General features: G+C 44.3%; 1 protein-coding gene across 1 annotated transcript in view; it reads right to left on the bottom strand.

Annotated features, from left to right (window-relative positions):
- The window catches only part of CRB1 (crumbs cell polarity complex component 1), a 214334-nt gene that overhangs the window by 16728 nt on the left and 175896 nt on the right, over positions 1 to 21710 (bottom strand). The window contains exon 11 of the mRNA XM_027565772.1: positions 18509 to 18635. Coding sequence (XP_027421573.1) covers positions 18509 to 18635 — 127 coding nt within the window. The remainder of the gene's footprint in view (positions 1 to 18508; positions 18636 to 21710) is intronic.

The raw sequence follows: 21710 nt of genomic DNA, 5'->3' as shown, positions 1-21710 counted from the left end.
CATGGACTGTAGCCCACCAGGCTCCTCAGTCCATCAGATTCTCCTATCTGGGGATAATGATCTGTTTACATTAGTATTGAGGCATGGACAGTTTTCCTTCTTGGAGAGACAAAAATAAAGTCTAACAGCATTTAACTCTTAGTCTAAAAACCCTGGCTTCCTCGGTGGCTCAGTGGTAAAGAATCGACCTGTCAATGCAAGAGACCCAAGTTTGATCCCTGAGTTGGGAAGATCCCCTGGAGTAGGGCATGGCAACCCACTCTAGTATCATTGCCTGGGGAATACCATGGACAGAGGAATCTGGTGGGCTATAGTCCGTGAGGTCACAGTCAGACATGAGTGAGCAACTAAACAATAACTAAAGCCGTGCTGAACTACAGCACCCTATCTCTACGTACTAATATAGTATAGAATTTAAGAGCCCAGTATAAAATGAGATCAGACTCTAGCTGTGATGGTTACTTTACATTTTTGAAGCTCTAAGTGTCTGGACACCTGATGCAAAGAGCCAACTCATTGGAAAAGACCCTGATGCTGGGAAAGATCGAAAGCAGGAGGAAAAGGGGGTGGCAGAGGACAAGGTGGTTAGATAGCATCACCGACTCAATGGACATGAGTTTGAGCAAACTTCAGGAGATGGTGAAGGACAGGGAAGCCTGGCGTGCTGCAGTCCATGGGGTCACAAAGGGGTGGACACGACTGAGCAACTGAACAACAGCAGCAAAGTGTCTGGACACAGTAATTATGGTGTTCAACCAGCCTGCGCCACCTTTTGAAAGAACGATCGAGGAGACCCTTGCCTGAGAAGCTCTCTGCCTTCCCTACAGAGGGCTCAAAGGAGAGGTCACACCCTCCCCTCCTGTGGCCACTAATTTCTAGTGATGTTTTAATAAAATGGAGATCAGGTTCTCTGCTGCCTACCCAGTTCAGAGACCTTTTAAAGAAGAAATAAGATAACCCAGCTAATTTATTTAATTCCATTCTGGTTTAATAATTTGCTGTTAATATTCTAAGAGTGTAAAGCTTTTCTCTGTATTGTCTTTGCTGATCACTGTACTGTCTCATATTCTATGTCATATTGAAATTTTAATTATTTACATTCATTTCCACCCGCCCCCCCCCCCGCCCTGAAGTTTAGAGTAATTGCCCAAAGAATATCCCCCTTACTAACTTGAATAATCTGAAACATACGGAAATCTTGTTTGCTAAACCCCCAAAGAGACTGAGAACTGAGAATTCGGACTGTAAACTAAGCCTCTTCAGTCTCCTTGCTTCTTTTTCCCAGACCCTAGACTAACACTCCTCTCCCTTCCTGTAAAGACTATTTCCCTTGAGTCTATAACTTTTCTGTTCCACCACCATTTAGATGACTTGTCCTCAGGGACGTGGCTCTGTTAAGAGCCCCAGGAAGCAAGCCGTGATTAGTCGCCAGGCTTGCGAAATCCTCCCCCGTTCTGTTTACGAGGACGGCTGCCAACCCTCCAAAGGCTGGCTCCGCACCCGTGTTCTTTTCAGGGTCACTGTGCTTGCAGAGCGCAGATTAAACACGCAGCCTCGGGACTCTCGTTGCTGTGAGGAGAAACATTTACATTCCACTGACAGCACAGGGTGTAAAAGGAAGCCATCTGCTCTGATTTAATGACTTCAGGAGTAACTACGACTCCGAGATGAGAAAAAGTCACAGCACGGCTCACCTCAGCCCAGGGCTCTTCTGTGAGGCAGACCTGGGGAGGAATTGCCTCCCTGTTAGGAGGCATTTTCATCCTGAGAGGTTCTCAGAGGTTGGCCCTCTACCCAATGGTTTCATTGTTCTCTTTTATTAATGGTTCTTTGCTACAGTTTTGTAGGGCTCTTTCCCTGGTCTTAGGAACCTGGAATAAATCTATTTCTAACATAAAGGTGACAAGCAGGTTGTTGATTATTTGTGCATTCCACCCAGGCAATTCATCTGTTCGATATCCAGCCCATTTTCTACAATGAGATCAGCTGTAAAATATTGATACTTCAGAACGAAAAGGTGGGGTGTGTGTGCTCAGTCGCTCAGTCACATCTGACTCTTTGCGACCCTATGGACTGTAGCGGGCCAGGCTCCTCTGTCCATGGGATTCTCCAGCAAGAATACTGGAGTGGGTTGCCATTTCCTTCTCCAGCTAAAAGGTGGTGAACAGGGGAAAAAAGGAAAAGTAATTAAAACCTGAGGATTTAATATGTCCCTGGCCTCTGCCATGCCATCTCAGTTTAATCTTCATGATTGTCTAAGGATACAGAGATTGTTGCCCTTAATTAAAAGATCTTTTAAGCAATTTGTCCCAAGTAATGAATTGCTTAAGCAGCAGATCTGGTATCCAAATCATCCGGGTTTGTTCACTTATACACAGATGCATCCTGGGTAGAGCACTAGGTAGATATAACCCTAAGTTTACCCTGAATTTCAACCAAGTTCCCCTTATTTGACATATTTACCCACTGAGAGATGAGTAATAATAGTTATTTTATATTCAGATCTCTTGCTATGGACAGTGTTTACATAATCAGCAGTGCTTCTGTTTACCAGTGTTGCTCTAATTTTTTAGGACTTTGCACAACAAAATGCTGCTGCTGCTGCTAAGTTTCTTCAGTCGTGTCTGACTCTGCGCAACCCCAGAGACGGCAGCCCACCAGGCTCCCCAGTCCCTGGGATTCTCCAGGCAAGAACACTGGAGTGGGTTGCCATTTCCTTCTCCAATGCATGAAAGTGAAAAGTGAAAGTGAAGACACTCAGTCGTGTCTGACTCTTAGTGACCCCATGGACTGCAGACTACCAGGCTCCTCCGTCCATGGGATTTTCCAGGCAAGAGTACTGGAGTGGGATACCATTGCCTTCTCCAGCACGACAGAATAAGCTCCGACAAAAGTAGGCTGATGGGTGGAAGCGTTTTTTCTGTGAGTTCTAGGCAGGTGCCTGGCACACAGCAGCTATCTGGGAGCAAAGCTGTCTCTCTAAACAGTGCCTGCATAGATGCTGAAAAATTCAGCAGAACAAAGAAAGGGACCCCTAATTCACAACTTTCAGTCCTATGCTTTTAACAGCCCAGCATGTCTACCAAGAAACAAAGCAATGCAGGAAAATCTCCCAGGGTTGTTGCTTGTATGAAACAGCCCTTGTGCTACCCTCTGGTTTTAACACAATGTTATCAGGCGACGATTAAGAAGGTAGCTGTTTCCTCGCTTTGCAGTGTCAGAAAACAAGGTATCAAGCCAACAACTGCCTTTGGAGGTGCAGCACTCAGATTGCAGCCAGGTATCGCTTCCAAGTGTAAATATTAACAGCGAAGGAGAGGAGGCGATCTCCTCTGGCTCTGGGCTGCCTGAGCTCAGCAGATTAACGTGACACTCCGGCCTGATTTGCTGAGATGCAGATAATTGAGCTTCTTGTTAACGAGTTTCCATGTATTTTTTTTTTTTAACTCCATCAGCAGGTTCTTGAATCAATGCCTGGATTAGGTTTGACTAACATCAGCACAATTGACTCTGATGGAAAGTTTAAAATTTGTAATTAAAAATTGCACGTCCATTTACTAGTTTCCAAGTAAAAGGAGTTAAGCCTTCTGGAAGCATTTATACCTAGTTTGCCAGAACATATTATTTCTTCTGCCTCTGCTTGAATGAAGGAGTCCGTGATGTTTTTAGGATGCTTGACTGAAAGAGTCTGTGATGTTTTAAGACACTGGGTAATGCTTAGGGGCAAGTGGAAGGAGGCCTCTCACGTTTCACCCACTGCCAAAGGATTTAAGGTCTTCATAGTTTGGGTGAATGACAGAGTGGTTTTCATACTCCTTTTGAGATGCTGGTAAAGAATCTGCCTGCAATGCAGGAGACGTGGGTTCAACCCCTGGGTTGGGAAGATCCCCTGGAGAAGGGCATGGTGACCCACTCCAGTATTCTTGCCTGGAGAATCCTATGGGCAGAGGAGCCTGGAGGGCTACAGTCCACAGTGCCGCAAAGAGTCGGACACGACTGAGTGACTAACATTTTTGAGACACTAAGTTTCAAAACTATTATATAGGAGCTCTTATTTTCTTGTAGATTTTTTAAAAATGGCCTCAGCATTGTTTACATGAAAACATGCTTGCATCCTTTTCTCTATATAAAGTATATAAGCATGATTTACAGTTCCTGCATTCAATAAATGCCAGCTGATGAGGATGGTGATCCCAGAGTCCCTCAAATGCACTTAAGCTGTCTCACTGCAATGGCATGTTACTACCCATAAAAATCTGACACAAAATGTGTCCAGATATGTCTCTTTGCAGTTCCATGGACTGTAGCCCTCCAGGCTCCTCTGTCCATGGGATTCTCCAGGCAAGAATACTGGAGTGGGTTCCCATTTCCTCCTCCAGGGGATCTTCCCAATTCACGGATGGAACCAGAGTCTCCTACATCCCCTGTGCTGGCAGGCAGATTCTACAGCACTGAGCCACCTGGGAAGCTTGTCCTACAGCGCCATGAACAAAATCAAGGATGGCAGCACTGCCCATCCTTGCCCAACATTGCCCAAATGTTATAAAGTCTACCTGCTTTTGTTTGTAAGAACATACTCTGAATTTGTGTGGCAAAAATTCTAATCAGCATATTCTTGGCTATGGAATCCTATGGTTCATCACACTAATGTCTTAATGTGTGGTTTCAAGATCTATACTCTTCTATATTTAGAAAGCTGTATTCAAACGGAATATAGCATCTTCTTCTTTTCTGTCAACTTCAAAGTTCATAACACATCGTATTTGCTCAAATTCTTTCTGGCTGAGTCGACAAATTAGATAGCACTGTAAAACAAATGCAGAAGCGAACTCGACAGATGACGGGTAGTGCCTGCTCTATCCAGGTGACACTCGGCTTACTTCTCAGGAAGAGAGCATGGCCTGGTTGGTCTGTGCATCAAGACTGACCTGGACCTCACTTTGAACTCGGAGAACTCAGCAGGAGCTGGTCATTGTGACTGCAATCCAGGACCACTGGGATGTGGACAGTTCAGTTCAGTCGCTCAGTCACGTCCAACTCTTTGCCACCCATGGACTGCAGCACGCCAGGCTTCCCTGTCCATCACCAACTCCCGGAGCTTGCTCAAAGTTACGTCCGTGGAGTTGGTGATGCCATCCAACCATCTCATCCTCTGTCGCTCCCTTCTCCTCCCGCCTTCAATCTCTGCCAGCATCTGGGTCTTTTCCAATGAGTCGGCTCTTTACATCAGGTGGCTAAAGTATTGGAGCTTCAGCTTCAGCATCAGTCCTTCCAACGAAGAGTCAGGGTTGATTTCCTTCAGGGTGGGCTGGTTTGATGAGGACATCAGTGAGCAAATCCTGAAAGCGGAACTGGACCAAGGATGGTGCTCTTGTCAAATCCGCTTCAGCCCACAGGGCTGTGTGAGTCAACACACAGGACCCAGCCAGCTCTTCCTCCCCCAATATTTTACTTGAACAGGGAGCCACTCAAATGCTTTGCCCTCTGGAAAGGCACATGCCTGTGTGATGCTCACAAAGGGCCTCCCAGGCTCCTTGCATCCAGGAACGCCTTTGTACAAAGGCGCTCATGGCAGGAGCCCGCCCCCTGCCGGCCAAGCACTCACCGTTACTGTCCCAAGGCAGAAGATAAATGGCACACGAGGACACAGAGCCTGGACCTCCTGAGCTCAGCCCGCGAGGTGACGGGGAAGCTGAAAGTCATCACTTAGGGCTCCGCAAATACAGTGTTAAATGGGAGGCTTACATTGGTCACTACGATTCAAGAGCATCTATTTTGGTAATTTAAGTGGTGATTTAATGTGCATCCGTGTGTGCTAAGTTTCTTTAGTCATGTCTCACTCTTTGCAACCCATAGGCTATAGCCCGCCAGGCTCCTCTCTCCATGGGATTCTCCAGGCAGGATGCTTATATTGGTTACTATAATTCAAGGACATTTATTTTGGTAATTTAAGTAGCGATGGAATTATCTCAATTCAAACATATAGGACCATTACCCTCAGGGAGCTGCAAATTAGAATAATTTACATACTGCCCACTGTGAATATCTTTAGCATTCACATGACCTAATGGTAAAAACAAATAGGTTATTCTGGATTCCATGGGGGCCCCAGAGCAGATACTACAATCTTTGTTTACAAGATTTACATTTTTCATATTCTCTCTGGAAATGTTCAAAAAATTCCAGAGTTACCTGGATATCGTCTGTCTCGTGAAAAACTTGTATTTCCGTAAGTTATATATGTCCATGTGCGTGTGCTAAGTCGCTCAGTCGTGTCCGACTCTTTGTGACCCCATGGACTGTAGCCCTTCAGGCTCCTCTGTCCATGGGATTCTCCAGGCAAGAATACTGGAGAGGGTCTATATATAATGATGTCTGTTTCAAACCCCTATTTTATAATTAAGAAACGCTAATATCTCTAAACTGTTCAGGTAGGGTAGTCTGAAAAACAATCTCCAGGTGTTGTGTTTATAAATTAGGACACTGAAACCCAAGACAGTGTTTTGAAGGAAAACCAGTGATGAGTCTGAGTAAATCATTTAACCGTTTGGGCCTTAGTTTTTGCATTTGTCAAGTGTCAGTAACCTTCCTACTGATGTTAGGATTAAACGAGGTACTCCTCATGGCACACCTGTGGTCATCAAGATAGCTCAACATCAGAGAAGGCCCAGATCTTGATGAAAGAGATACGAGAGGGCTCTGGTCAGCAGGCGCCTGAGCCAGTGGGCTGCCCATGTCCCGAACTGGTAACTCTCCTTGGGCAGTTAATGGTCCTCTTTCAGAAACTCCAGGCTTCCCTAGCTCTGAAAACAAATTACACTAACCAAAGAAACGCTCGAACCACCTCTATCTTGGGGCTTCCCTGGTGGCTCACATGGTAAAGAGTCCATCTGCAACACACAAGACCTGGGTTTGATCCCTGGGTCAGGAAGATCCCCTGGAGAAGGGAAAGGCAAACCACTCCAGTATTCTTGCCTGGAGAATCCCATGGACAGAGAAGCCTGGCGGGCCATAGCCCATGGGCTCACAAAGAGTCGGGCAAGACGGAGAGATGGGAATACCAGACCACCTTACCTGCCTCTTGAGAAACCTGTATGCAGGTCAGGAAGCAACAGTTAGAACTGGACATGGAACAACAGACTGGTTCCAAATAGGAAAAGGAGTACGTCAAGGTTGTATATTGTCATCCTGCTTATTTAACTTATTATGCAGAGTACATCATGAGAAATGCTGGGCTGGAGGAAGCACAAGCTGGAATCAAGATTGCTGGGAGAAATATCAATAACCTCAGATATGCAGATGACACCACCCTTATGGCAGAAAGTGAAGAATAACTAACGAGCCTCTTGATGAAAGTGAAAGAGGAGAGTGAAAACGTTGGCTTAAAGCTCAACATTCAGAAAACAAATATCATGGCATCCAGTCCCATCACTTCATGGCAAATAGATGGGGAAATAGTGGAAACAGTGGCTGACTTTATTTTTTCTGGGCTCCAAAATCACTGCAGATGGTGACTGCAGCCATGAAATTAAAAGACGCTTACTCCTTGGAAGGAAAGTTATGACCAACCTAGACAGCATATTAAAAAGCAGAGACATTACTTTGCCAACAAAGGTCCATCTAGTCAAGGCTATGGTTCTTCCAGTAGTCATGTATGGATATGAGAGTTGGACTATAAAGCAAGCTGAGCGCTGAAGAACTGATGCTTTTGAACTGTGATGTTGGAGAAGACTCTTGAAAGTCCCTTGGATGGCAAGGAGATCCAACCAGTCCATCCTAAAGGAGATCAGTCCTGGGTGTTCATTGGTAGGACTGATTTTGAAGCCGAAACTCCAATACTTTGGCCACCTGATGCGAAGAGCTGACTCATTTGAAAAGACCCTGATGCTGGGAAAGATTGAGGCAGGAGGAGAAGGGGACGACAGAGGATGAGATGGTTGGATGGCATCACCGACTCAACAGACATGGGTTTGGGTGGACTGCAGGAGTTGGTGATGGACAGGGAGGCCTGGTGTGCTGTGGTTCTTGGGGTCGCGAAGAGTCGGACACGACTGAGCGACTGAACTGAACTGAAACTGAGCAACTAACACTTTTCATCTTCATCTTGGTCTATTTTATAATGATTTGCATAACTGGGACATTTTAAAAAGTGAGCAAATGCCTTTCTAATTTTACATACTTCAAGATGATGAATGATAGCTTTATTAGTCTATTGCCTCAAAGAATCTTTTTCGTGGTGCTGATCCAGGGAATTTGCTCAGTTTTTAGAGAAGGGAGACTTAATCTGATTAAACTTGAACGTCCTCAGACCAAAACATGCCTTCGGTCCTTTGAGAAAAAAGGGGGAGAGCATCACAGGCCTGAAAAATCCTCAATTAATGAAAAAGAACTTTAGAAAGATTCAAATGAAGGGGTTTTTTTGGGTGGTGGGGGGAAGATGCTTAAAGCAAAACTTAGTAACCCAGAACTATGCCTAGAGACATCTTTAATTAGCAGAAATCAGAAATCAGGTTAAAGAATATGTGCCTTTAATAAGTTAGAGAAAAACCAACTCCCAAACCAGGCCTATTCAACAAAATTTCCTGTCCAAACAGCATAATTTAAAGAAAAAAAAAAAGAATATCTAGAACAAGAAGCAAATTGTATTAGTTTGAGTTCCAATAGGAAAGAATAAGTCTGAGAATACCACTAAGGTGTTTCCATCAGTCAAATACAACCATCATTAAAGAAAGGTGCTACTGGTTTTGGTGGGAGGGAACCCCTTTAATCAGAGTGAGGGGCAGCCCGTGGGAAATCACAACCTATTGAAAATAATTTAGAGGACGGCGTGGTGCCGGCCCAAATTGGGTTATTATGAAATGACTCTTTCCTGCTCCGGCTGGGTTTCAGACAGAAGCTGGACGATCTAATCTGTAATCTAGCCCTCGCTTGAATTTATCCAATTTTATACCCCACCACTTCCAGCATCCTTCGGCATCCCGGCCAGGGCTGGTCCCTCTTTGTACCTCACATTGTCCAAATTCGGTTCCCACCATCACATCTTTACTCCTGACCTTTCTTCTCTCTTGAACGCTCTCCCGTTTTCTGTTCTGCAAATAATCTTCCTCGTGTTTTATGGCCTAGTCGAATTCCCATAACCTCCTTGAAAACTCCCCCTCTTGGAATAACTCGCTGTGACCAAACTTCTGTAATTCATCCTGTGCTTTCACTCAGCCCCATAAATCAGGGGCTGTTTTCCATATGTCTTGTGGCTTCTCTTTCTCTTCCAGAACCAGATTGCTGTTTTATTGACATTCTCGGAGTAGGGATTATGCATCTCCCTGATTCCCTGTCCCCCTCCCTCCCTCCCTGTGTCCTGTCCACTCTCAGACACGGGGCAGAAACGCCTGTTTGATGCTGTGGTCACCTCCTTGACTCTCAGCGGGCAGGGACAGCAGCCACTCAGCCGTTTTCGGCCTCAAGGTGGGACTTGTGAAAGGACAGGACTCTGGGCTTCCTGCTGGGAGGCCCAGCCGGTCAGCTCAGCCCACGGGAGCAGTCTTGGAAGACAGAGGTGGCTCAGAGGCAGGGTGACCTAGCGGGGAGGAGAAGCTGGTGGACGGCTTAGCCCCTCAGGCTCAGCTGAACTCGGAAAGCGGGGAACAAGTGGAAATCTCTTCGAGAGGCTTTTCTTACAACCAGTGCTGTGAAAAAATGAGAAGCGTTGGTCGTGCTAATGGTGTTCTTGGGGTAAATACAGGCCATTTCATCCATGTCCGTGGTCTCCTGGGGCAGCCGTCAGGCACCCTTCCCCTTGGGAACAGCTCTAACTTTGCTGGGTCCTCCTGGTCTCCTGGAACCGCCTGAATTTCATCAGCACCTTTTCCTCTTTCACTGCTTGGGGCTCCTCAACAATCTGTCCACTGTTTATCATCTTGTAGGGTCAGTGCCATAAATCTCCTTGTCTCTCTCAGACCTCTAACCCTCCTCCCATGACCCCGAAGGAACTCGATGCTCTTACACTTGGTCTTCAGGGTTCCTTTCTCAGACTCTTGCAAATATCAAGACGCCGTTACACAAACGCCTTACCATCGAGGCCACGTGTAATTATGAACGCATTGCAGCACATCTCACTGAAGAACTCAGTGAAAACCTGGGATTCTGAGCTCTCTGCTAACAGCACACAACTTTACTTGTGACAGTTTCTTCTATGAGAACCAATTTATTCAGCCCTTTGGCAATAAACAATCAAACAAAACAAAAAAGACGTCTGGGGAAAATGTGCTTTTTGTGTTGTTAAGAAAATTCCTGCTCATTCTGTAAGACCTGGGTCAATGATCTTCTGAGAGAAACTTTCCCTGCCCTCCCCTCCTCTGTGCAAACCACGTGCCACCCACCATTCCTTTGTCCATCCATTCATCCCTTCAGTAAGGACTGAAGCACCAGCTCTGACAGGCAGGGCAGCCAGGCCCAGACCTTACAGAGTTAAACAGCCTTCCAGGAGCTCACGGGCCGGAGGACTCTGCGGACACATCAAGCTGTCTGCACTGCTGCTCCCACATACGTGGGGCACAAGCCCCAGAGCCTGAACATGGGTCCTGCACCTTCCGAACTGGATCTGCTTGAGAAAGGCACTTAACCTCGGACTTTGTGTTCTCATCAGTAACATGGGAAAATTAATATCATCTAAGTCTTGGGACATCTGTGACAAATAATAAAGATAATGTGTGAGAGGACCTTAGGCATAGTGGCTGGCTCCCAGGAAGGACTCTATAATTAATAACCTTCATCAGTGTTATCATTATATGTTACAACAGAGGTGTATTTGGGAAGATGTGGGAGCTTGAAGGCCCCCTAGTGTTGATGGGGAAGGCAGAAAAGAAAGGAAGGCTTCAGTGGCAACTTTGAGAATATTCATACTGGACCTGGCAAAGAAGGATAAAATGAGAATTCAAAGAGCAAAGAATTACATTTTCTTTAAAATGTTTTTTTTCAAAGTTGCAACTGTGGTCAGCTTGTCCTGGGTTTAGAAGAGGTGAAGGCATGGATTTTAACGATTCAACACACTCATATTTGAAGAGAAGAGAACTTAAACTCCTCTCCAGAATCATTGGTTTTGAGGGGCCCTGTCCATCCTGCTGTAAATGGAATGCTTTCCTAAAAGCAAGTGAGTGAGTGAAGTTGCTCAGTCGTGTTCAACTCTTTGCAACTCCATGGACTGTAGCCTACCAGGCTCCTCAGTCCATGGAATTTTCCAGGCAAGAGTACTGGAGTGGGTTGCCATTGCCTTCTCCAGGTGATCTTCCTGACCCAGGGATCGTACCTAGGTCTCCTGAATTGCAGGCAGACACTTTACCATCTGAGCCACCAGGGAAGCCTCCTAAAAGCAAAGAGGAAGTCAAATTAGATACATCCTGGAGGGCTGCCCTGAGGCTGTCCCCGGGGTCCACGTGACTATGTTACAGGTGAGCGCCCATGTCTCTGTGAAGCTAAGCTTCCTCTGGGAAAATGGTTCAGGAAAGAGCCAATTTATATCAAATTTCACTTCAACATGAATAATAGGGTTTCTGTGCATTTGGTTCTTGGATGGAAATAATGTTCCTCTGTGGGAGAATGTGGGCTTCCCCAGTGGCTCAATGGTAAATAATCTGCTGGCAATTCAGGAGATGTGGGAGACTCAGGTTTGATCCCTGGCTCAGGAACACCCCCTGGAGGAGACCACGGCACACACTCCAGCAATCTTGTCTGGGAAATCCCATGGACAGAGGAGCCTGGACAGACACCAGGCTACAGTCCATGGGGTCACAAAGAGTCAGATTCAACTGAAGTGACTGAGCACAGTGGAAAGCGTGGATCATTGATCCTCAAGATCCTACCATCACCAAAGAGGTTACTAACGACCAAGACTAGACTTTTTCATTCTGTGAATTTGGTAGGAAAACTGGACAGTTTTTCAGTACATAATATGTGCCATCATTTATATCTTAATAACTGTGGGACAGGCTTAACACACACACACACACACACACACACGGTGCTCAAAATTAGAAAATGCCACTCTGAACTCATCTTAAAAACACTTCATTCGTTATATCAGTAGGTTCTTTAATATTCATTACCTACTATACATGATATATATAATGCTGCCTATTGAAAACCTCAAAGGAATATATGAGCTTTAAAAAAAATGTTTTCTTGAGGTTTTTTTTCAGCTTCCTAGGTGGCACAGTTGGTAAAGAACTTGCCTGTCAATGCAGGAGACTCAAGAGATGGGGTTCAATCCCCGGGTTGGGAAGGTCCCCTGGAGGAGGAAATGGCAACCCACTCCAATATTCTTGCCTGGAGAATCCCATGGAAAGAGGAGCCTGGTGGGCTACAGTCCATGGGGTTGCACAGAGTTGTACATGACTGAGCATGCATGGAACTAGAGTTATTTCACTCATTCATCAAAAATTAATACGTAATTTACCACTTCGAATAACAAGTATATGGATATCTCAAATCTCCTTCATAACACAGTCTTGCTATTCATAGGATTATCAAAAAACATTAGGGGAATTGAGTGAAAATAACATTATTCAGAGTTTTATGTGCAACTAAAGTCAGGCAGACAATAAAATGATCATATTCCAAATGATTAAATATGTTTCATTGCAAATAGCCTATTTGTTTTCAGAGGAGCTATATTTAGTATGTTACTTCTTTCCTCTATACAATTAGTTTCCAACAGATTTCCATACTACACGAAACAATCTGTGACTCAGTGATTACAATGTGAGAAGAAGATAAGACCCATGATATCTTTTGTCCTTTTAGAAGGAAAGAATTCTTTCTATTTCTATCAAGCTTCAGTCAGTCAGTCAGTTCAGTCGCTCAGTCGTGTCTGACTCCTTGGGACCCCATGAACCACAGCATGCCAGGCCCCCCTGTCCATCACCATCTCCTGGAGTTCACTCAAACTCACGTCCATCAAGTCGGTGATGCCATCCAGCCATCTCATCCTCTGTCGTCCCCTTCTCCTCCTGTCCCCGATCCCTCCCAGCATCAGAGTCTTTGCCAATGAGTCAACTCTTCGCATGAGGTGGCCAAAGTACTGGAGTTTCAGCTTCAGCATCATTCCTTCCAAAGAAATCCCAGGGCTGATCTCATTTAGAATGAACTGGTTGGATCTCCTTGCAGTCCAAGGGACTCTCAAGAGTCTTCTCCAACACCACAGTTCAAAAGCATCAATTCTTCGGCGCTCAGCCTTCTTCACAGTCCAACTCTCCCATCCATACATGACCACTGGAAAAACCATAGCCTTGACTAAACAGAGCTTTGTTGGTAAAGTAATATCTCTGCTTTTCATTATGCTATCTAGGTTGGTCATAACTTTTCTTCCAAGGAGTAGGCGTCTTTTAATTTCATGGCTGCAGTCACCATCTGCAGTGATTCTGGAGCCCCAAAAGATAAAGTCTGATACTGTTTCCACTGTTTCCCCATCTATTTCCCATGAAGTGATGGGACCAGATGCCATGATCTTCGTTTTCTGAATGTTGAGCTTTAAGCCAACTTTTTCACTCTCCATTTTCACTTTCATCAAGAGGCTTTTGAGTTCCTCTTCACTTTCTGCCATAAGGATGGTGTCATCTGCATATCTGAGGTTATTGATATTTCTCCCGGCAATCTTGATTCCAGCTTGTGCTTCTTCCAGTCCAGTGTTTCTCATGATGTACTCTGCATATAAGTTAAATAAGCAGGGTGACAATATACAGCCTTGACGTACTCCTTTTCCTATTTGGAACCAGTCTGTTGCTTAGGAAAATAATATTCATGTAATACATATATGAATCAGGAAAGTTTCAAGTAGAAAAATGTTAAAAACCAGTACCAATTTCAAGTCAGTTTTCTTGATATTTAAATTTGTTCAAATATAAAATCCCCAAAGTGTGCCCAGTTTTCTACATTTACTTTCACAAAAAAGATCAGCAATGGATTCAATGAGCTGCACACTCTTCCCAAAGCCAGTGTAAGTCAGTCAAGAATAAGGTCCATATAAGAATCTATACATTCAATTCTTGAAAAAAATTGGGAGAAACTAAATTCATGTTATGTTCAACTAGACAACATCATGATATTCACTTGCATACTAACTCTTTTGTTTCATTAATCACGACTCTATTTTTAATAGATGAACCAATGTTAAAAGTTCTTCTTGAGTAAAAACCAACAGGAATAACAAGAAAATAATCGTTAACATGGTGTGATCAGCTTCATTATTCATCTTGAGTCTTTTGTTAAGTTAACTGGATTGTAACACAGAGACTTGCTTTCTAAAATGATCTGTGAGGACTTTCCAGTGGTTGAAAATCGCCTGGTGATGCAGGGAGTGCAGGTTCAATTCCTGCTCAGGGAACTAAGATCCCACATGCCGAGCAGCTACTAAGCCTGTGCCCCACAACTAGAGTCCATGCACCTCAGCAAGAGATCTCACGCAAAGCCAAGAAGATCCCATGTGCAATAACAACAACTTAGTCCAGAGAATGAAGGCAATCCTGCTATTTGCAACAGTGTGGACGGACTTTGAGGGTGTTGTTGCTGTTGTTGTTGTTCAGTCGCTCAGTCGTGTCCGACTCTCTGAGACCCCATGGACTACAGCACACCAGGCTCCCTTTCCTTCACTGTCTCCCAGAGTTGCTCAAATTCACGTCCATTGAGTCAGTGACGCCATCCAACCATCTCATCCTCTGTCATCCCCTTCTCCTCCCACCTTCAATCTTTCCCAGCATCAGGGTCTTTTCCAGTGAGTCAGTTCTTCGCATCAGGTGGCCAAAGTATTGAAACTTCAGCTTCAGCACCAGTCCTTCCAATGAATATTCAGGACTGATTTCCTTTAGGATGGACTGGTTGGATCTCCTTGCAGTCCAAGGGACTCTCAAGAGTCTTCTCTAACGCCACAGTTCAAAAGGATCCATTCTTCATCAGTTAACCTTCTTTATGGTCCAACTCTCATATACGTATAACTACTGGAAAAACAAAAGCTTTGACTATGCAGATCTTTGTCAGTAAAGTGATGTCTCTCCTTTTAAAAATGCTATCTAGGTTTGTCACAGCTTTTCCTTCCAAGGAGCAAGCATAGTGTGTGGCTGCAGTCACCGTCTGCAGTGATTTTGGAGCCCAAGAAAATAAAATCTGTCACTGCTTCCGCTTCTGCCTTAAAAATCAGGTGAAAACGCCCCTCTTCTGTCCTTATGTAGAGCTGGCAGTGAGTTCCATCCTAACACTGACCCAGGAATTCTTCTCCCCTGCCAATCTGCATCCTCAATGAGACCCTCAGCTTGTGGGCGTGTGCTTCATCTAATCTACAGTTGAATTCGCTAGTCCAGGGCACAGTACATAGAAAGTCTTTTTCAGCATTTGTTGAATAAATCAAAAAATAAAGTTGAGAAATGAAGTAGTCCATATTACTAATGATTTTGGTAGTTGAGAATAATTTTCATAGTTTCTTCACTGATATTCTTCCTAAATCACTAAACTCAAATTTTATGTATCACCATTCCCAGAAAAGACTCCATTTAAATTTTGTAAAATTAAAGCTGAACAACTTCTGCTGTAATACTCAGATATGGCAAAGGGATCTTTAAACATAATTCAGTGAAGAATTAGGAAGGTGAGAGATATTGGTTGCCCTTACAGTGAAAAATATGTATTTATGAAAGGCTTATCACAATCCCTGGTACTGAGAAGTTTATCTGAAGTGTTAAATTTGTCTTTCTGTGCTGTCAAAACACTGATTTCTCCAAACCTCCCTATTTTCTCAATTTTCCCTGTTCTCCAAAAAGAAGGGTGATAAAAACCACATCCACACACAGGAGGAAATGGCATGGCCAAAAATAGACACATAGCCTTGTTTAGTTCAAATGCTGAACCTTAAAAATGAGCAAAATGAAACATTTCTAACTCAACCACTAAGGTTATGTTTCAGAGGCAGGGTCTAGAGGAGCCTGTATAGATTTCTGTCACTCAGGTGAGATGACCCCTTCTCAAGAGCCAGGTTAACTGGGGACACTGCACGTCCCCAGTAAGAACAATTAAGGATGTCATCAACTTGAGAATCCCAACTAGAGGAATATCTGGACATAGGGGGAATGTACATGGAACTCTGACCTAGACGGGCACAAGTGTCTACCTGCAGGAACATGTCTGGGGGAAGAGACCACATTCACGGAGATCAGCACAGGTTCTTCTGTGTTTGCCGTGTGTGTGTGTGTGTGTGTGTGTGTACCTGTGCATGCACCAGACTTGTGACCATCTTAGCGTGCAAGACACAGTCAAGGCAAATGAAGACAGATATCACAAGATGAGGAGTAGAGACACAGAAACAATGGTTTTATTTTTCCGTGCAAATGTGCAAAAGCTGTAGTCACACACAATGCAACTGAAAACACAGAAGAAGACAGAGAAGAGGACAGGGTTTTAGGTCAGATATGACAAGACGTGGGGAAATGGAAAAGCAGCTGACAATTACAGCGACGACAGAGGCACTAGAATTGTACGGAGAAAGAAATGGTGAGTGACTCAGAAATATATCTGGAAGGAAACGTGTTATATTTGGAATGACCTGTAAGTACATAATTACAGATACGCCCAGGAGGGAGCAGATGTGAAAACTGTATGTGTGGTCTTCAGCTATAATCAATTTTATGGTTACTTCAGATAATTTGGGAAAGCAAATATTGATAGGAAGGGTTTCTCCAGGTCTCTTGTCAGGAAATCTAACTTTGCAGCAGATCAGCTGAGATGGTGGGTTAGCACATGCTGTCTGGGGGTGAGGGGGTAGGGAGTAGAAAGGAAAGAAAACTTCAACATGAGTTTCTCCAGTTTAGTGCCTGCCAGCACTCCACAGCACAGAAATTTGCTGCATAAAATCCTCTATAACTATTGAAAAATGAGACTGAGTTTACTTCCTTTGCTTTTATAGTATACTAATTGTAGTTTTGATGTCATGCTATATTTAAATTTAGCTTGTAATTTCCACAGGAAAACAATTTTCTTAACAAAAAAAAAAAAAAGAAGGAACTAAATGAGTATTGGATACCACCCAATGGATAAAACACCCTCACATTTTCCAACCAGGGCAACTCTTAAAGACACAAATGCATTTACAAAATGATATTTGGTGGACCTTTGTTATTATAGTTGCTTTCTGAATTAATTCATAAGATCAACCTATTTTCCCTTTAAATGAACACTAATCATGGCTCCTTGGGAAGGTATGTCCACACTCATACACTTAGCATAAATGACGGCAAGTCAGCGGAAGCAATAAAAATACTAGTAAATAAAGTTACTTTCTAATTAATATATTATATACTGTACAAAAGCTAAGCAAGAATATATATTAATCTTTGCATACCTTATTAATTTACTTGGTAAATACATCACTTCATGTACTTATTTATTAAAAAATCATAGTGCCAAATATATTTTGATTATAATATAGGTCTATGGGATCGCACAGAGTCGGACACAACTGACGTGACTTAGCAGCAGCAGTATGTTTTCTCTTCAGAAATATAGTGAGAGGATAAATTTACTTGCAAATTTTAGAAAAATAGGCCTCCAGGAAATCAAGTTTTATAAATTCTATTTTTAGTATATACCTATAGAATAGCATTTCTCTTTTTAAAATATGTATTGAAAAGCAATTGTGATTAGTTCATTTGATAGGAAAGTCAATAAGCTCATAAATTTATAAGCAATTAACAAAAAGTTATTTGTATAGAAAGTATTGCAGGAAAAAAAGAAACGGAAAAAAGTTTTATCTGTCATTTTTTCTGAGGAAGAAAGGTTTTATGGAATTATAAATTACACTGGTAAGGAGTAACTTGAGAACTGATACCAATTATAACAGAAAAGTTTCCTTCTACATTTGGAGGGACTTCATGGGATTCTCCACTTTATACATATTTTTAACTTACCGGAGAACTGGCAACACAGCATAGATGGATAAAAATTTTTTAAAAAATCTAATTTTCAAACTGTTGTGTCCTGAATAATATATGGGAATGAAAGGACAAGACTGACTGAGGATGAGGGTGAGGGAGGCTGACTTACTCCGTAAAGGTGCCCATGAGAGCGGGTGTGGGCGAAAGCACTCTCTCACCACAAGGGTCCTTCAGATACAGATGCGCTTAGAATGATGGCATATTTGTACTCAATATTCTCGACAAGGAGACGTTTCTGCTTGTATTGAGAACAATATTGCTTTGCATTTGGAGCCAAAATAAGTAAATATTTGCTACACTTGTAAAGTGCTTTGCAATATGCTTAAAATAGGCCTTGAATTTAGTTTTCAAGATGATTAAATTTCAAGGCATATCCTCAAAGTCGTGGTTTCAGGTTTGGGAGCGCTCAGACGCAGTCAGTAATCGTCCTGGTCTCCCCACTCGACCACGGGCTCATCATTCAGGCGCAGGATGAGGTAGGACAGGAGCTGGAAGAGGTTCTGCCAGAGCAGCAGCGAGACGTAGAAGGAGAGGCCGCTTACGTCCAGCTCGCAGCGCGGCCCGGCGAAGGCCAGCGCGCACACGCACCGGAACCCGTTCAGCAGGTCGTGACACCGGCCGCCGTGCAGGCAGGGGTCGGACGCGCACTCGTCGATGTCCTTGTCACACCTTCAAGACAGAAACAGCAGAGACCGGGCCCCGGCTCAGTACACGGGCCGTGACACGAACAGGGAGGGAGAGCTTCGGTCTCACCAACCCAGACCAGCGCAGTGGGACCGGCCAATCCCCACGCCCTTCCTGCGAGCCCGACAGCTGGGAGGCAGCCCTCCAAATGCCTTTCACGGATTTTGGTTTTAATGAAAATAATGTGCACACACACACACACACACACACACTGTTAATTAGAATGAGAAAACTGGTGCAGATCTTTAGAAACTAAAGCAAAACGGAGCCATGCATGAGTCAATTTCAGTTTCCCTCTCAGGAGTTCGTGTGGCTGCCACCTTGTAAAAAGTTCGGTTTATTGGGCTACATGGGAACCAAGAGAGGGAGCTGTGTTTTTTCAACTCAGCGTCTACAGAGCAGACCTCCCTGGGGCTGTGAGGGTTCTAAGGCGTCAGTGTGCCAGGCGCGGGGGAAGCCGGTGAGAAGCAGAAGAAGGTATTCGGTGTATTCTGGGGGCTTTGGGATTATTTTCCTTGGGAATTCCATTTTACACACACAATGTATATATATATACACACACACACACACACACACTATATATATATATATATAAAATGCATGAGTGCTAAACAGTCATGTCCAACTTTTTGCGACCCTGTGGACCATAGCCCACCAGGCTCCTCTCTCCATGGGACTCTCCAGGCAAGAATACTGGAGTGGGTTGCCATGCCCTCCTCCTCCAAGGGACCTTTCCCACCCAGGGATCGAACCTGCGTCTCTTGCATCTCCTGCATTGCAGGCAGGCTCTTTACCACTCATTCATTTGGCTGCACCAGATCCCAGCTGCGGCACGTGGCTTCTTTGCTGTGGCTAGCGGGATCCTTAGTTGCAGCTGTGGGATCTTCAGTTGCCGCCAGTGAACTCCTAGCTGCAGCACATGGGATCTAGTTCCCTGACCAGGGATCCAACCCCAGGCGCCCTGCATTGGGAGTACGGAGTCCTAGTGACTGGACCACCAGGGAAGTCCTGGAGATTCCATTTTTAACAAAAAGCCAAAGTAGATAATCAGAAGATTGCACTTGCTAATAAATTGGTTTCATAGCTAGGTTGTAATCTTTCCAAGTCCAGGTAGAACGATTTTCAAAAGCCAAAATTTTCCAAAAACAAGTGATGCCAATTCTAAGGTAACTGAAACTTTCCTCTTCCCTGGAGCACTGTCACTTTTCACCTGATTTCCATCCACCGAAATTGCTTTTCTGTGCATTCACTGATTAACTCCCCAGTCCCTTACTGAGTAGATATTGAGCACATGCCACATGCTAAAACCTCTACTGGGCCTGGGGATAGAGCGGTAACTGAGGCACCTCTCTGACTTTGGGAAATTCATACAAAATCATAGCTTCAAGAGTCTCTGCAGAGCAGCTCATAGAGGTGAAGTTCACGCCAAGCAGTTTTTCATTCCCCACCTCTGAAGAGGTAAGCATGTGCGCCTGGGTCATCCACTAATCCCCAGGCTCAAGAAATGAAGAGAGGAGGCGGTGGGTGGGGCAGGGCCTCCCCAAGGCATACAGGAAAAAAGATTTCGTCCCAGAAAAACAGCTCCTTATCCCGCTGGATACCAAGCATAGCTGGGACATTCTGTTTCCTTGCTTTGGCTCAGGCTCCCGGGCTCGAGGAGGCCTCTCTGGTTGGAGCAGAGCAGAGCTCGACGGCCGGAGGGAGGCTGCCAAGTCCTCCCTGCCCTGGGTGGGCCAGAGCATTCAGAGCATCCACCACGCACAGCCTGCTGGGGTGACGGCACAGAGCTGGAGGTCAAACCCCACGGCAGAGGAGGCGGTCTGTTAGGTGACAGCTTTCCAACATCTCTGGGCTTCGTGGGAGCCTCACCTCCTGGTCCTTGGGAGGCTGCCCAGTGCTTTCCGCTTTTCCCCTAGTTATTCTTTCTCCGTTGCTTATCTACTTCTCTTTCGAACTGAACAGCACACAGTATACACACAATGATCATTATAAACATTATTGGAGCTTTCGTTAGAAGTGATTAATGGGCAGGGAATTAAAAAAAATAAATCCATTGCCATCTAGTGAAATAACTAAAGACAGAGAAGGACTTTGAAAGCATGGAATCCATGGAACACCTGGGGACTATTTTAGAAATTCATTTTCAGTGGAGAAGTTTATCTCGGTGAAATGATTCCTGGGAGAAGAAGGAGAACGTTGAGCTTGCTTTTCTTACCATATTTGAAATCAACAATTTGGAGGTTAAATGTCAGATACTCTTTTTTTAAAAAAAAACAATGTTGGAGGAAAGGGAGACATTTACTATCAACAGGCACAATGTGCAGGCAGCAGAGAAAAATAATCCAAGGCTTTGGATGAGGTCTGTGCTGTCGTCATTAAACATCAGTTAATCAACAGAATAATAACAGTGAGCACTAAACTGTGCCATCGAGGCAGAAAGGAACCAGCACTTAAATACACAGTTAAAGCATTGTTCAAAGTTCTGGACAAGAAAATCTTTGCAGTATTTTGGAGATGGAATCGGAGGCCAACCGAATGGTCTCTGGGTTCATAATATTATTATGGTGCATGAGTGGAAAAAACTGGTGCCATGAAAAGCAGAATGTGGCTTGAGGTCACACCCCTCCATATACACAGATTCTCTGACTGCCCATGCCGCTTAGAGCCAGCCACTGAGAGCAGACCAAGAAAGCAAGGACCAGCCTTGTCACTGAACGCTGGAGGGAGAAATGCAGGTGTGGCCACCCTGCCTGCTGTTTGCCAACATGGCCAAAGAGCTGTGTCTGTGTGGTGCCCGAAGCACTAGCTGAAAAAGAGAAATTCCAGTTAATCCAAACTGCAGTTGTCACGGGGCAAAAACGCACCCATTATTTCACTAACTGCTCTTCTGGGGAAAGTTAATTCGGTCAAAATCGTTTTGTCCAAGGTGTTGGATTGATCTACTTTGTTCAACAGAGGAAGCCTGATCCGAGAACAGTTTATCTAGCCCTGGACAGTGTAAGAGATGGAGGAGGACTCTTTCCCTTTTATTTTAGTTGTTGCAAGTAAAGATTTGGTCAT

The sequence above is a fragment of the Bos indicus x Bos taurus genome, chromosome 16 (assembly GCF_003369695.1).
Source record: "Bos indicus x Bos taurus breed Angus x Brahman F1 hybrid chromosome 16, Bos_hybrid_MaternalHap_v2.0, whole genome shotgun sequence".
In the NCBI taxonomy this organism is placed as follows: Eukaryota; Metazoa; Chordata; class Mammalia; order Artiodactyla; family Bovidae; genus Bos; species Bos indicus x Bos taurus.
The sequence above is the reverse complement of the archived record's forward strand: the minus strand, read 5'-3'. Positions and strand labels throughout refer to the sequence as shown.